General features: G+C 36.8%; 2 protein-coding genes across 15 annotated transcripts in view; both read left to right on the top strand.

Moving 5' to 3' along the window:
- PPFIBP1 (PPFIA binding protein 1) overlaps positions 1–13,208 on the top strand; it is a 153,699-nt gene extending 140,491 nt beyond the window's left edge. For all 14 annotated transcript variants that reach the window (XM_063074766.1, XM_063074765.1, XM_063074778.1 and 11 more), the window contains 11 exons: positions 1,233–1,383; positions 1,671–1,799; positions 3,295–3,445; positions 4,143–4,254; positions 4,429–4,517; positions 7,444–7,566; positions 8,105–8,230; positions 8,793–8,981; positions 10,116–10,295; positions 10,973–11,038; positions 11,341–13,208. In XM_063074766.1, the coding sequence (XP_062930836.1) occupies positions 1,233–1,383; positions 1,671–1,799; positions 3,295–3,445; positions 4,143–4,254; positions 4,429–4,517; positions 7,444–7,566; positions 8,105–8,230; positions 8,793–8,981; positions 10,116–10,295; positions 10,973–11,038; positions 11,341–11,427 (1,403 nt within the window). In that variant the 3' untranslated portion in view covers positions 11,428–13,208. The remainder of the gene's footprint in view (positions 1–1,232; positions 1,384–1,670; positions 1,800–3,294; positions 3,446–4,142; positions 4,255–4,428; positions 4,518–7,443; positions 7,567–8,104; positions 8,231–8,792; positions 8,982–10,115; positions 10,296–10,972; positions 11,039–11,340) is intronic.
- Positions 13,209–13,913: 705 nt separating this feature from the next.
- Positions 13,914–14,624, top strand: REP15 (RAB15 effector protein). The gene has a single exon (XM_063115565.1). The coding sequence runs from the start codon at positions 13,914–13,916 to the stop codon at positions 14,622–14,624; it is 711 nt and encodes a 236-aa protein (XP_062971635.1).
- Positions 14,625–14,866: the final 242 nt, after the last annotated feature.

Raw genomic sequence — 14,866 nt, 5'->3', positions numbered from 1 at the left:
ATCTTTCTTAGAAGAACTGTGTTGTCCGTGCTAAGAGGCAAATGCTGCTTACTGTAACCTATAATCACAGCGCTGCTTCATAGAAAAGTCAACTTCTGCAGCTGGTGTATCTTGCTGAAACACTGCTCCTGTAATTTTTGTTCAACATTTTACTTTCCTTTATAAAGTATAAAATCTCACATTGAGGAAAACAGTAGCCCTTGTGTTTGCTAGTGTAGGATCATCTACTAAGGAACAGCAAAGAGAACTAGTTAATACTGATCTAGAGTGGCAAACCTGTATGTTATTCTAAGGCAAAATCAACAGGCACTAATTTTATATCAAAAGGAACACATGCATATCCAGTTCAATGTTCTCAGTGCCTAGGATGTAATAGGTGGAATAAATTTCTTAAATAAAGAATTGGTGGAACTTGGTAAGAGATTTGATATAAACACCAAAGGAGAAGATGGAATAAAAAGTAAGTGAGATAGAGTTTCAATTGGAGTAACAGGCTTAATATTAATTAGATATCAAATAAGAAAATTTGAGAGAGGAAAAGACTCTCAGGGAAATCGGGTGGGTTTGTTGGGTCCCAGATGTTCTTGACACATTGAACTGGGAACATACACAGACATTCAGATACTGTCTGAATCTGAATTCAGATTCAGAGACAGATTAGGCTCAGAGACTTTGATGCCACCTACTTATAAATGAGGAAAGCCATCATTTAGTGCTGAGCTTGGAGTGTGTAAGCTTGTCAGAAGATTCTTCAGGGGGAGCTTAGAGTCTTGGAGTGGAATGAAGAGGAAAGGAAAACAGGCACTACAACAAAGAAGAAACTATCAGATGACAGATCCAGGAAAGTGTCATGACAAGAAGTGAAAGGAGTTGAGTTGATGATTTAATGGCTGTAGGAGTTAGTGAGCAGTACCATGTACTACAGCAAGACTGAAAATAATTTCATTATGAATACGTATCACTTAAGGAACAAACATGGTAATCCTATCACACTCTTTTAATCTCCACAAGGGTTGTAGTTTAAGTTGATTAACTTTACACACAGTAAACTGTAGAGTAGAACATACATTTGTGTTCCATTTTGAATATTTACAGGGTTCTCATTGTAAATCACTGATTTATAGACCAACAGAAGAATTCTTAACAGTTGCTAAAACCAAGAAGGTTAATATCTAATCATGTTCATTCCATATTTTAAAATTCATCAAGTCTTTATTCTGTTTTTGGAATAGCTGAAACGGAAAAGGAGACAGCAGAACACCTAGATCTGGCTGGTACGTCTTCTCGGCCAAAAGGTTCACAGGGGAACAGTCCCTTCCAGATCTCTCCACCATCTCCAGATTCCAAAAAGAAATCCAGAGGGATCATGAAACTCTTTGGAAGGTAAGTAAAAGAGTAAACAAGTGGACACGTTGCTCAAATGTAGGGATAAATGGAAAACTGGCTGAAAATAGGTATGGAATTAAAAGGCTTTTGTGTTCCTCTTATGGAAAGAAGATTGTAATTTGGGGTTCATTAACTCATTGGATCTCAGTTAAAAGTTTAAATTCAAATGTCTATGTTAATGACATATAAAGAGGAGTAGTTCGAATGTATACACCAGTTAAAAATGTTCTGGTTAAAGCCTCCTCAGGTCTAATACAAGGCAATGTGTGTTGTGTCTTCTTCAGACTTAGGAGAAGTCAGTCAACTACATTCAATCCAGATGACATGCCTGAGCCAGAATTCAAAAGAGGAGGGACAAGGGCAACTGCAGGGCCCCGACTGGGTTGGTCTCGAGACCTGGGACAGTCTAACAGGTAAGAACAGCCTAACTAATGGACTGTTTTTTGCATTTCTACCCAAGCATCAAGGCCTCGTGAACATCTGGGATGTTAGTGCTGACATTGGGTTAAACAATCAAAATCATTGCTCACTGCCATGCCTAGTGGAGGGTCCATCATCTTTAGAGCAGTGCAATTTGTCAGTGGTTGATGAGCAAGCAACTATGCAGAAGGTGAGGGCAGTGAGAGTGAGGTGAGGAGCTGGAGCGAAGTATCAGCAACAGCTGTATTAGAATGGTTCTTGGACTTGCGTTTTACATAGGCAGTAATTGTAAGTGCTCTAAACCATAGCCTTGGAAAGAGGGGATAGTATGGTGGTTAAGAGTAGATTCTAGAATCAGACTGTTGGATTTGATTTCTAGCCTTCCACTTTCTCTACCAGCTGGGTGACCATGAGTAACGACCTCCATGCTCTGTGCTTCAGTTTTGTCTTCCTAATAATGAGTACCTACCCCAAAAGGTGATTATAAAGATTAAATGAGTTAATGTGTGTTGTGTATCTGGCAAATAATAATTGCTCAATAAATACTAGTAATTAATGGAGTCTGTGAAAGCACTTAAAGATACAAATTCTATCAGAATTCTTAGCTTTATCGTGACAACATAATGTTTTGTCTATTACGACTCTTATGGACTTTTTCTACACCGTTATCAAAGTTTCATGTTGGTTTGGAACGATTTCACTGATCTGCTGAACATAAAAGGGTGGGGTTGGCAAACATCCAGTACATGGTGTGATACTAAATGTTTTAAAAGCATAATGGGCTAGAAACCTTTTAGGCACAGTCCCTCCCACACAGGCATATCACCAGATGTGGGTTTCAACAAAGAGGAAATGCTCTTTGGCCTTCTTCAAATACCGAATGGTCTCATTTGCCATATGTTCTTAGTGAACACAGTAGAGGACCTTCTTGGGCTAGTTAAACAAAAAAATCTCTTGTTTATCTTCACATTTTTTTTTTTCAAGCAAGAACACTATTTGTGTGTCTAACAAACATGGAAAGGAATTTTGCTTTGATTAGTCTTTCTACCCTCAGTAATGGCATACTGCCCTCTTCTCACTGATTACCATCTGGAGAGAAGCCCTAATGCTGCTAAAGTTAATTCAAGTTAGACTTGAGTTTCTCTCAGTCTGACTGAGTGTTTCCTGTTTGGGAATCCAGTCTTCAAACATTAGTTGGTATAGTGACTTATGTTGGTTTCACTTAGTCTTTTTCTGAAGAATGTGTTCTTGCTAAATTAATTTGAATCTTTTGTGGTTTCATTTGAAATGAAGACGGTGCTCTCAAAAGTAACTTCCAACCCCAGTACCACTTTCTCCTCCAAATATGTACTAAAAATTAAGCTTTTCATGGTCCAATGTCTATCACCAGGGAATTTCCTTGTCTATTGAATGTATAGTTATTCAGCACTGATAAGTCACAGCATTGGCTTTGAATTGTTTTTTGTACAATTGTTCATTTTCCTGTAGTGACTTGGATATGCCATTTGCCAAATGGACCAAGGAGCAAGTTTGCAATTGGCTCATGGAACAGGGTTTGGGGTCCTACCTGAATTCTGGCAAGCACTGGATTGCATCTGGCCAAACACTTCTGCAGGCTTCTCAACAAGATCTAGAGAAGGTGATTGCTACTCTGTTTTGTTTACAGAATGGATACCAAGAGAAAGATAATATGAACGTAGGATTGTTTTATATTCCAGAAAGGAGCATAGGTGGAGCTAGTAAAAAGTTTGGGTTTTCAACTGCTTTATGCTTATTTTATCTCATGGACTTAAAAGGAAAGACCTGGTCTTGATGATTCCTTATGGAACACTTAAGCCACTCGGCATTTTAATGAAAAGTAATTATATGGCCATAATAATAAACCTTAAGCTCATATTTCTCAAAATCATTTTGTGGCTTTATCATTGGCCTGTCTTCTCCATGTAATTCATGCAATTCAACTTCACTTTGCAAAAAAAAAAAAAAAAAAAAAAAAAAAAAAACCCTACATTTTATGTCCAGTTATTTAACATTTCTTCCCAATTATTTATCATTTTGTACAAAGTAAGAGTACAGTTTCTATTATGGGTGCTACAGTTCCTGTGTTACAAAGAAAATGAGTCACTGGGGAATGTCTAACACACCACTAAACTGGTTGTGGAAGTCTTGGCTTTCTAGGGGATTTTTGGTCAGCAACATTTTACTAGCCCAAGTTAGTATTCTAATTTAATGTAGAATTGGGTCTCTTTGTTTTAGAGGAATTTGCATCCTTTGCCAGTGGTATCCAGGCCATGTAGGTAGAATTATAAAGTCAGTGTTTCTGTTTATTGTTTCAGGAACTTGGAATCAAGCATTCACTTCATCGAAAGAAACTCCAGTTGGCACTGCAAGCCCTGGGATCTGAAGAAGAAACCAATCATGGAAAGCTGGATTTCAACTGGGTCACTAGTAAGAGGTTTTTTATTTAAAAAAAAAGAAAAGAAAGAAAAAGAAAAAAATATATATATATATATATAGAGAGAGAGAGAGAGCGAGCGAGCACACACTTGCACTGCTTTTTCTTTTTAATCACAAGAACGGGTATTTTGTGGTGTGGTAATGACACTGGTTTCTCTCCTTTAGGATGGTTGGATGATATTGGTCTCCCCCAGTATAAGACCCAGTTTGATGAAGGGCGAGTAGATGGCCGAATGCTACATTACATGACTGTTGTAAGTGGTTCACTCCTGGGGTTTGGGGGAGTAAAACTTTTTTTCTCTGAAAAACACAGAAATAGAGTAAGCAGAATACATTGTTTTCATAGTGATTCTACCAGAGTTTGAAGGTGTTGCTTTAACTTGAGAGGGGCAGGAATATTTCCTGTGAAGTTGAAATTGTGGGATTTGGTGATTGCAACAGCCTTGGATAATTTGAAACCTCAATGTAAGCTAAGTGAAACCTAGTTAAACGAAGCTATCCAGAAAGTTGATTTTATACATATTCAACAATGTAAATATTGAGTGTACACTTTGAATGGGCGAATTTTATGGTATGTGAATTATAGCTCATAAAGATATTTTAAAAATAGAATGTAGAGTTTTGAAGTCCTGGCATTTTCCAAGTTCTGTATTTCTGTATGCGATGGTCATTCAGGAGAGGCTACCCTTGTGACCTGACACCCACGGGGACTTCTCTTCTCCCTTCCCTTCCACCTTGGACAACTGCTACCTGAAACCTTCTCACACCCTCCTCAATTCAGTTTTGTTAGGGCACGAGTTACTAAAGGACAAGTGGGGGAAGGCTAGATTTTTACTTTGGTTCTTTCATTATTGTACATTTCTAGTCTTCCAGCCAATGAGAAGAAATATTCCTTCCTTTACAACCATGAGAGACATGACTTCTGGGAGAACTTTGTTGTAGATTCCATACTGTTAATGTTCTATTTAAGATACTTTTATTTAAATAGCTTCTTGTGAACTAGGCTATGGACCCAACTACCACAAGTATCTTCTCCTTTAAATAAGTAGAAAGTTTCAACCAGCCAACTTAAGTAGGAATATCTCAATATCAAAGAAATTTGGAGTTTGCCTCATGGGATTTGTTTCCTCCTCTTATTGAACCCAACTCATTGCTTTGGTGGGTGCAGCATGCAAACCTGCATGTGACAATACCGATATGTGTAGTATGTTGTACATTTACTGTGTGCCAGGCTCTCTTGAGCATTCTACTCATACCAACACTCAATTATCAACAACCCTTTGAGTTAGTACTACTATTATCCATGTTTTTTAGATGAAGATACAAAGGAATCAAGAGACCGAGTAACTTGGTGACCAAGTTTCCACAGTTAGAAAGTGGTAGAAAATCTTAGAGCATTTGATCCTAGGCTGTTTCTAGATCCCTGCTCTTAATAGCTCACTCTTCTGACTGGAGCAAATTTGGTAAATATTTGCCTGCCTATCTAGGTGTGAGTATGTTTCCCTGGGAAGTGAGCAGATTCAGGCTTAAAATCACAAGAAGCATATGTACAACTTTTATGGTTATAAAAGAGTAAATTATCTTGGAAAATTTGACCCAGAAGTCCTAAGTCACAAAAAGTCTGTTTTAATGTGGTGTCTGGATTGGATCCTGGAACAGAAAAAAGACTTTAGTGAAAAAACTGGTGAAATGTGAATGAAGACTATTGTTCAGTTGATTATTATCTACACTAACTTCTTAGTTTTGATTAATGTATCTCAGTTATATAAGACGTTAATATTAGGGGAAACTGGGTGGTAAGTATACAGAATTCTATACTGTCTTTGGCAACTTTTATAAATCTAAAATTATCTAAAAATGAAGTGTTTAAAAATCCCAAAATAATAAACTCACAACAAATGTCATTTTAATTTAAAAGAAAGCAGTCCCTCCTTTTAAAATCCTTCAAAATGTAAAGATTTTCAAAAACAACATGCATTTAGATTTTTAAAAATCTGATAGACTTTAGTTAGATTAAAATAGCCTACACGGAAATGTTTGAAATGGGTGTCTCAATCTTAGATTAAAATATGTTAAATGCCTTTTCTAACTTACTGTAAGACACTACTTTTAAGAAATTAATACAAAAAAAATTTACAAAATAATTTTTGCTCAGTTAATATCCTTAAGGATTTAAACTACTTATCTAAAATTTTTATTTGAAAAATATTTCTATAGTAGATTAATTTTTTTTTTCCATAAGAAATGTGTTATCAGTAAGGTGTGTCTAAAGTGGAGGTTTTCCTTGTTTACTTTCTGGGTGTGTTTGGAAGTAGAAGGGTGCTTATCTGGACACTGCCCCCCAAATCACCTTCTTCTGAAGTAATTTGTTTTGGTGTGTCTGGTATATTTGAAAAATGTTCCCAGTAGCTACAGGCTGGTGGGTTTTTCTTTGAAGGGGTAGATTGGTGATATATGTGACACTTATAACTTCATTTCTCTTCTCTCCTTAACTCTCACCAAAACCTATGCACTGATTGACATAGTTTTCATTAAATTGTTCACAATGTCTGCTAGATAAAGCGTAATAAACTAGAACTAGAGAATTCTTAAGGTCAGGGAACAGTGTAACAGGAACACTCGTTTGATTTCCCCCAAAACCGTGATATGCCTTCATTCAGAAAACCAAGCCTTGATCATCAATGAACATCTCTTGCTCTTAGCTATCTGCTGAAAAGAAAAGAGAGTGCAGTTTGGCCAGTGCCCTTAATTGTGCCTACATATCTGCTTTATCTACAAAGTTCTCAAAACTAAAGAAGAAGCAAAGAAATTCCTTTGTTTACAGTATGTGCAAATCAAATCAAAGCAGATCACCTTTTGTGAGTGCTTTTCAGAATGTGTTTTTCAGAGTCCTGGGGTTCCAGAATCCTACTTCAGAGCATGTAGAGAGAGACAGGTGGAAGTCAGCTTCACTGAGAACAACACTCACTTAGGGTCTTGGAGAGGATTTTGTTCAGAGCAGAAAAAAGGGTTCTCTTACTAAATAAAAGCTTTGAAAACACTGGCAAGCCCTTGGGGCATTTTAGTTTGAGGGGCACTTGTACTTTCATTCTAGTTTTCTGAGATTTCCCTAAGAAGATCCTCCTATGTCGGTCCACACAGTGAGCTCCTCCTTTTGTCATTTTTTTTTTTTTTTTTCAGGATGACTTACTATCTTTGAAGGTTGTGAGTGTGCTACACCACCTCAGTATCAAAAGGGCCATCCAGGTCCTGAGGATCAGTAACTTTGAGCCAAACTGTCTACGGAGACGGCCATCTGACGAGGTAGCATTTTAGACTGAGATTGAGGTTTTCAAGTGTGCATGTTTCGTGCACATGACTGTCCATGGGTGCAAACTAACACCCATTTCTTCTTGGGTCCTGCAGGAAAAGCTGGTCTCCTCAGAGCTTTGAATCCAACCCCATTTACTTCTTAGGCTTTGTTTTTCTGTATTCCTTCCTTTTCTCCTGATGATGGTTCCACTTGTTTAAAGCCAAGAATTCTTTCTCAGTTATATGTCCACCTTTTCTTAGGTGTATTTTTTTTCCTGCCTCCTTAATCCACAGATATCACTTTTAAGGCTTCCTTTCTTAAAACAATGCTTTATTAGTGTGTAAGAAAGCTTGAAACTCTGTGACATAAATTCTTTAAAAGAGAATTCAAATTAGCTCTTCATCCTTCTTTAAACATTTAGTGTGATGTCTAGTAACTGTGCTCCATGGGGCCGACTCTTTAGACAGAACATTCAGGTTTAATTCAGGTTTAAAATTTAGGATCCTGTAGTTAGTACCTGAAGCTCTTGGTGGCTCTTTGTTCCCACAGAATAGCATCACCCCCTCGGAGGTTCAGCAGTGGACCAACCACCGAGTGATGGAGTGGCTGCGCTCCGTGGACTTGGCAGAATATGCCCCCAATCTCAGAGGCAGTGGTGTCCATGGTGGGCTCATGGTAAAACTCTTTCAATGTAAACTTCACTTATTTTGTTTCCTTTAGTCTAATAAGTAGGATATTATCAGTATGCTTGTCATAATCCTCAAGTCATCTAATCCAGCCTTCCTACACTGAATCTTTACTTTTAGAGCATTTTTATTATATAACTCCAGATTGGATTTAAACCCATTTTTTTATTGGCTTCTTTCATTTTGAATAACATCTAGCCACTGTCTCTCTGATGATCGTGTTTTAAAACCCCTGCAAAGATATAGATTATATTTCTGCACATCGATGTTGCATAAGGAGTCAGCTTCCAAAGGCAGTACTTCAGAGAGACAGAAGCACTACCATTGTAATGACCGAAGCCTGGCTTTCAGGACCAGCTCCCCCACTCGCTAACTTGGGCAAAATAAAAGATATGTAAATTTCAGATCAAAGTCCATACATTATCTACCTCACTGGGCTGTTGAGAAGGTCATTAGGGATAACTTACATGAAAGAGCCTTGCAAACCATAAAGCACAATACAAACATGTACGATCTATGGAACCTTTTAACCATCTTAATTTTTCTTGCAGGTCCTGGAACCTCGTTTTAATGTAGAAACAATGGCTCAGTTATTGAACATCCCACCAAATAAGACCTTGTTGCGAAGACATTTGGCCACTCATTTCAACCTTCTGGTGGGTGCTGAGGCCCAACACCAGAAGCGAGATGCCATGGAGTTACCAGATTATGTACTTCTAACAGCAACTGCCAAAGTCAAGGTCAGTTCAAGCATTTTAATAATTGCCTGAAGCAAAGGCTCAGTTTCAACTGTTACCTGGGTATAGCACTTTCTGGGGTTTACTAAGTTTTGTAAATGGTTGAAGGTAATTAGGAAAATGCATTTTTGAAAATTTTTGCTCAAATCATTTATTTTATTAGAGTTAACAATAATAAAGAGCATGATGTTGGCTTCTATCATCCATGTGTGCCAATGCAGAGAGCCCATGATTTGCGTCCAGATATTGATTGCAATTGTCCTGTTTTCCCCATGAATAAATCAGGCTAAGAGGAAGATTTCTCTTTGTACAGATTCAGCTTGTCTGGCTTATAATTGACCAGCCTTGAAAGTTAGGAAGGGATATTTAAACGATTCAAGGTAGACCAGCAGAGAATGGATATTTCCTAATTTACCAGGGCTTGTGGATCATTCGTGAACCAGATTACATTTTCTTCTTTTAAATCATTTCCTACATTCATTAACTCTTCTAAATATGTATCTCAACCAAATTAATGTGGAGATAGGGTTTATCAGCTCTTCTAGAAATATGTACCAAGTTGGGTTTTTCTGTTTTGTTTTGACTCTGTCTGCATGAGCACTTTCTTTTAGATTCTTATCTCCTTTAAAGGATATGCCAGATTTGAAATCTTTGACAGAGTCTGTTATATTTTAATTCTCAGTCATTGGTCCGAGTACCATTTCCTTAACAGGTAGTCTCAGGGACTATCCAGTGACTAAGATGGAGTTTCTCTTTTAAGTAACACTGGAAGTTTTCTTTTCAATGGAGTGTGAATTCCTTTAGCAGTCAACAGTCCTGTTACAGAAGCAGAAAAGGCATACAAGATAATCATAGCCTCACCCAAAAAGAAAATATAGTAAGGACCATTTTCTTTTGCTGATCTTAGACTGGAACACCTTGCAAAATTAGATTCATCCCTAAGAAATCCCTTTGACCTTGGTGTTATTGGCACAACACTCTAACCAGCCAAATGGGGTTAGGTTGAGCTAACCAGACAGCCCCCACTTCCTTTTCTCTATATGATGGGATGAATAATTAAATTATACATGATGTCAGTCCTTTATTTTATGAATTTTATCAAATCCCTGGATATTTTTGCTTGCTTTTCTTTTAAAGCCAAAGAAACTTACCTTCAGCAATTTTGGGAATCTGAGAAAGAAGAAGCAGGAAGATGGAGAAGAATATGTTTGTCCAATGGAATTGGGACAGGCATCAGGAAGTGCAGCTAAGAAAGGATTTAAACCTGGCTTGGACATGCGCCTGTATGACGAAGATGATTTGGACCGGTTAGAGCAGGTAAATGCAATGCTATGCCTCTTTTAAAGTACTTCCAGCATTCCGACACTACTAAATGGAAACTTTGTACATTCTAATCAAGGACATTTTCTTAAATAACTAAAAATACAGATAATAAAATATTAGTGAATGCTTACAGATTGCTTACTATGTTCCAGGTACCATCCTAAGCACTTAATGTATATTAATGTTCATGGTAATCTTAAAACACAGGGAGTACTGTTATCCTCATTTTAGAGATGAGGAAACTGAGGCACAGAGAAGTTAAGTAACTTGCCCAAGGTCTCCAACCTGCCAGGCTAGCTCCAAAGCCTGTGTTATTTACCTATTACACTATCTCTATATAAGGAAATCTATGTATTAAAACAATTTAGGAATGGACAGGTCATACTACTTAGCTTTTTCAGATTCAAGTTATGGGACCACACATTGTTCTCTAATCAAGAGTACTTTCGTACCATTGTCAAAGTCATTAGGCTACATGTGCCAGTAAAGTGTTTCTTCTAATTTTTCACTTCCAATTGTAGTAAGGAGAGGAGATATTCATCAAAAGCGTTGTTGCTTATACCTCATTAAATAGCATTTGTATTATTTCTTCTTAGGCTTTTGTTCATTTTGCTGCATTTTCCTTGAAATTATGAAAATGAGTATGTCATGTTATGGTTTGTTCTTTGCAGATGGAAGATTCAGAAGGAACAGTGAGACAGATAGGTGCATTCTCCGAAGGCATCAACAATCTAACAGTAAGTTCATAAAATGAATTGAAAATGTTATTCTAAAAATTTTTTCAAATAACCCCAAAGAAAAATTAATTTTAAATAAATAAATAAATAAAATAACCCAAAAGGGGGCTGGTTGGTCAGCTCAGTTGGTTAGAGTGTGGTGCTGATAACACCAAGGACCAGGGTTTGATCCCTGTACCAGCCAGCCACCAAAAAAATAAAATAAAATAACCCCAAAGGACTTTGTGTATGAGTCTATTGGAGAATGAGTAGTTCTGAGCTCCTGCCTTACAATGTTTGACTCTTGCTTCCTTGTTTTTTAGCACATGTTGAAGGAAGATGACATGTTTAAAGACCTTGCTGCCCGTTCCCCCAGTGCCAGCATCACAGATGAAGACTCAAATGTTTGACCAAAGCACCTGGATGAGCACTAGGAGCCTTTAGTTCTTTTTCCACTTTATTTTTCAAACACTCGCAGTATGTACAACAAGCAACAGATTGTATATTGCTATTGTTTCAACTTCTGCCCACTTAGAAGTGGAAATGGAAACAGGAAATGTGCCAATTCTGAGGTTGCCGTGGAAAATGAGACACTGGTGAATGAGAGTGTAATTGTTTTTCCTCTATTTAATGTAAAAATCTGTGATATATTATATTTAAAGTGTTACATTTAAGTATTTTACCATAGTGTTTCCATCTCATCCACAGTATGGAGGATTAGAGGAGCAGTAACTAGTATGTGAATGATTTTGTCACATCTGTGTTTACTGCGGCCATCCAAGCAGGACTTCATATGCTTTCAACATCACTATGTGGGATTTCTTTAAGCATTCAGTGTGCCCACTAAATGCCAGCCACACCTGCACTTGCTTCTTATTGTCTTATTTTTATATATTTTTCTAAATATATGTATATATACAGTATAGAAAATAGAACTTTTATTTTGAAACATAAGGAAGATGGTGAAATGATCCCATTTTTTAAAAAAACATGGTGATCCCTTTTACCAGCCAGCCGCTAAAAAAAAAAAAAATATATATATATATATATATATATATATATATGGTGAGCAAAATTTTCATATACCAGCTGGTTCCTGAAGAAGTCAGATGATCTTTCCACAAGTGAATTTTAACAGGCTAAATTAATATATATGAAATGCCCCTTCTTTGATGATACACCATAAAATTGTTGAACAGTTTAACTATTTCTTACTTAATCTTGAATCCTTTTACCTCAAAAGGAAGAACTTGGGGGACACTAATATACTGTTGACTTGAGTGCATTTAGAACTCCCCTGCAAAAATTGTAGAAGTAATTTCTGCAGAAACCAAAACCAAAACAAAAACCTTTACAGTATTACATTTCTTGTTTTCCTCTTTGCTGAATACATTATTACGTTAAAATACTAAGAGTCTGCCTAAACATGTTAATTGTACATTTCTCAGACTTTTTAAATGAATGAGGCTTTTTAAAAAGCTGAATATTTGTCTGAATATTTTGTTTTAATCAGAGTTCAAAAACTCTGAGTCTGCCAAATTAGCTTTATAATGGCTATTTTGTGATGATAAAAGGTAGTTCATGTTTTTCTGAAGCATAGGGCCCAAACATTCCTTATAAAGAAAACAGGAGCTGCAACAAAAACCTTTATTGTGTTTATTATTCTTTAGGAGTATTAGAAAAAATCTTCTATTTTTATTCAGTGCCACACAGTTACTCATGTGAATTTTCATGGTAGCACACTGTGGAAAAGACAAGTTTTCACAAATTGGGGTAGATAGAGGTGGGCAGTTCATTATATGCCAATGGGCTCGGTTATAAACTATATTTCAGTATCAGTGATATCTCTTAAGTTGTCAGCAAGTTACCAAGCTATTCATCAGGGAACTTGTAATACTAGATTACTATTTATTCACAACTAAAATGATTTGATGCTAATAATAATTTCCTTTGAATTCTACCATTCATTATTTAGTAACTGTATTGGACTCTTACTGTATTTGGGCTTTATTCTAATGTGAATATATGGCACCATTTGAAAAACTCAAAATTTGTTATTAGAACCTGGTTAAAATTACCAGGAGACTGTTACAGATGCCAAATATTCTCTATTCAGGACAATATAACATAATTGATGATTTGTGGTAAGCTTAAAAAATTTTTGATGATATATTTTATTTACAAAGTATACACTGCTGGTAATACCATATAAAAAGAAATAAAGTCAATTGATAATTGTCTCATATTTTTATTGGCATTCCTTAATTTTCCTTTGTTCAGAATAATAGGCTTTGTTTCTGATATAGAAAACAACACAAACTATTTACAATCTGTAAACACCCATAAATTTGTTTCAGTGGGGTTCATAACATGTATCAACAGACAGAAGTTTTAGGTCTTTGAGAAACTTTTGTATGAAAGGAAACAGGCAACTGAGCTGAGGGATGAGGAATCACAGCAGAAGGGATACAGGAAAAGCAAAGGGAAGAATCTGAAAAGTTATTTGTTGGAGGGATATGATATTTAAAGAACTGACATACTATTTTTAATTTAACTAAACTTTGGAAAGAGGAAACATATCTTGGAAGAGATTACCAAAGATTAAAAGTAGAGTGAATACAACCTAGAGAAGAACAGATGTTTTGTGTGAAATTTAATATCTCTAACTTAATAAACCAGGAGGAATCTGTGTGAATACAACACACCCAGTTGACAAACAGGGAGACCTAACATATTTGTTTAGCTGTGTATATATATATGTGCTTAGCTACACCGAGTAAGCTGTACCATATTAACAGATGTGACTTTACTGCAGAACTTTCACTCTAAAAAAGTAATTCTGAACAAGGTTCACATGTTTGATACTTGGGGGCTACATTGATTGGTTGCAGAGAGAATGGGGCAAAAAACATCACAACCTTTGGCTCTGAAGGACAGCAACAAGGTTCTCAGCGTCTGTGAAGTGGTCAGTGGAGCTATAGTCCATGCAGCTCAGAAACTGAAGGAGTATCTTGGATTTGAATATCCTCTGAGTAAACTCTGCCCAGCTGCAAATACTCTGAATGAGATCTTCTTAATCCACTTCATCACTTACTGCCAAGAAAGGGGAATTGATGAGTGGCTTACTACCACCAAGATGACTAAGCACCAAGCCTTACTGTTTGGAGCAGACTGGATTTGGACCTTTTGGGGATCTGATAAGCAAATAAGGCTTCAGCTGGCAGTGCAGACTCTGCAAATGTCTTCTCTTCCGCTTGTGGAATCTAAGCCTTGTGACCTCTCCAATCTAGAATCAAGAGTAGAGGAGCCTTCCCGGAAGAAGAGTAGATTTGATAAGCTGGAAGAATTCTGTAACTTGATAGGAGAGGATTGTCTGGGCCTGTTTATCATCTTTGGTGTGCCAGGAGAACCCAAAGACATCAGAGGAGTTGTTCTGGACAGTGTCAAAAGTCAGATGATGAGGGGCCATCTGGCAGGAGGGAAGGCCATGGCACAATTTGTCCTGGAAACTGAAGATTGTGTCTCCATCAAAGAGCTGCTTGGAAACTGTCTGAGTAAGAACGATGGGCTGAGAGAGCTGGGCAAGGTTTACATTAGCATCCTCTGAATTGGATATGTGTGATGCAATTGGTGTGTAAAATGAAAAGAAAAAAACTTTATTCTAATAAGCAAGCTCATATACCTGTATTATTCCAGCATGGGCTTTTTCTTTTTTCTTTTTTCCCACTGATTGAAAATGATTACCTGGGTCAAAGCATATTAGTGTCACAATTATGGAGAGAAAAAAATCCCAGCCCTATTTCAAGAAAACTTATGATTTAGTTTAATCTTTCATTCATTTATTCAACA

This window comes from Cynocephalus volans, chromosome 12 (genome assembly GCF_027409185.1).
Source record: "Cynocephalus volans isolate mCynVol1 chromosome 12, mCynVol1.pri, whole genome shotgun sequence".
NCBI classification, from domain to species: domain Eukaryota; kingdom Metazoa; phylum Chordata; class Mammalia; order Dermoptera; family Cynocephalidae; genus Cynocephalus; species Cynocephalus volans.
Note: the sequence above shows the minus strand (reverse complement) of the source record. Positions and strands in the feature narration are given on the sequence as shown.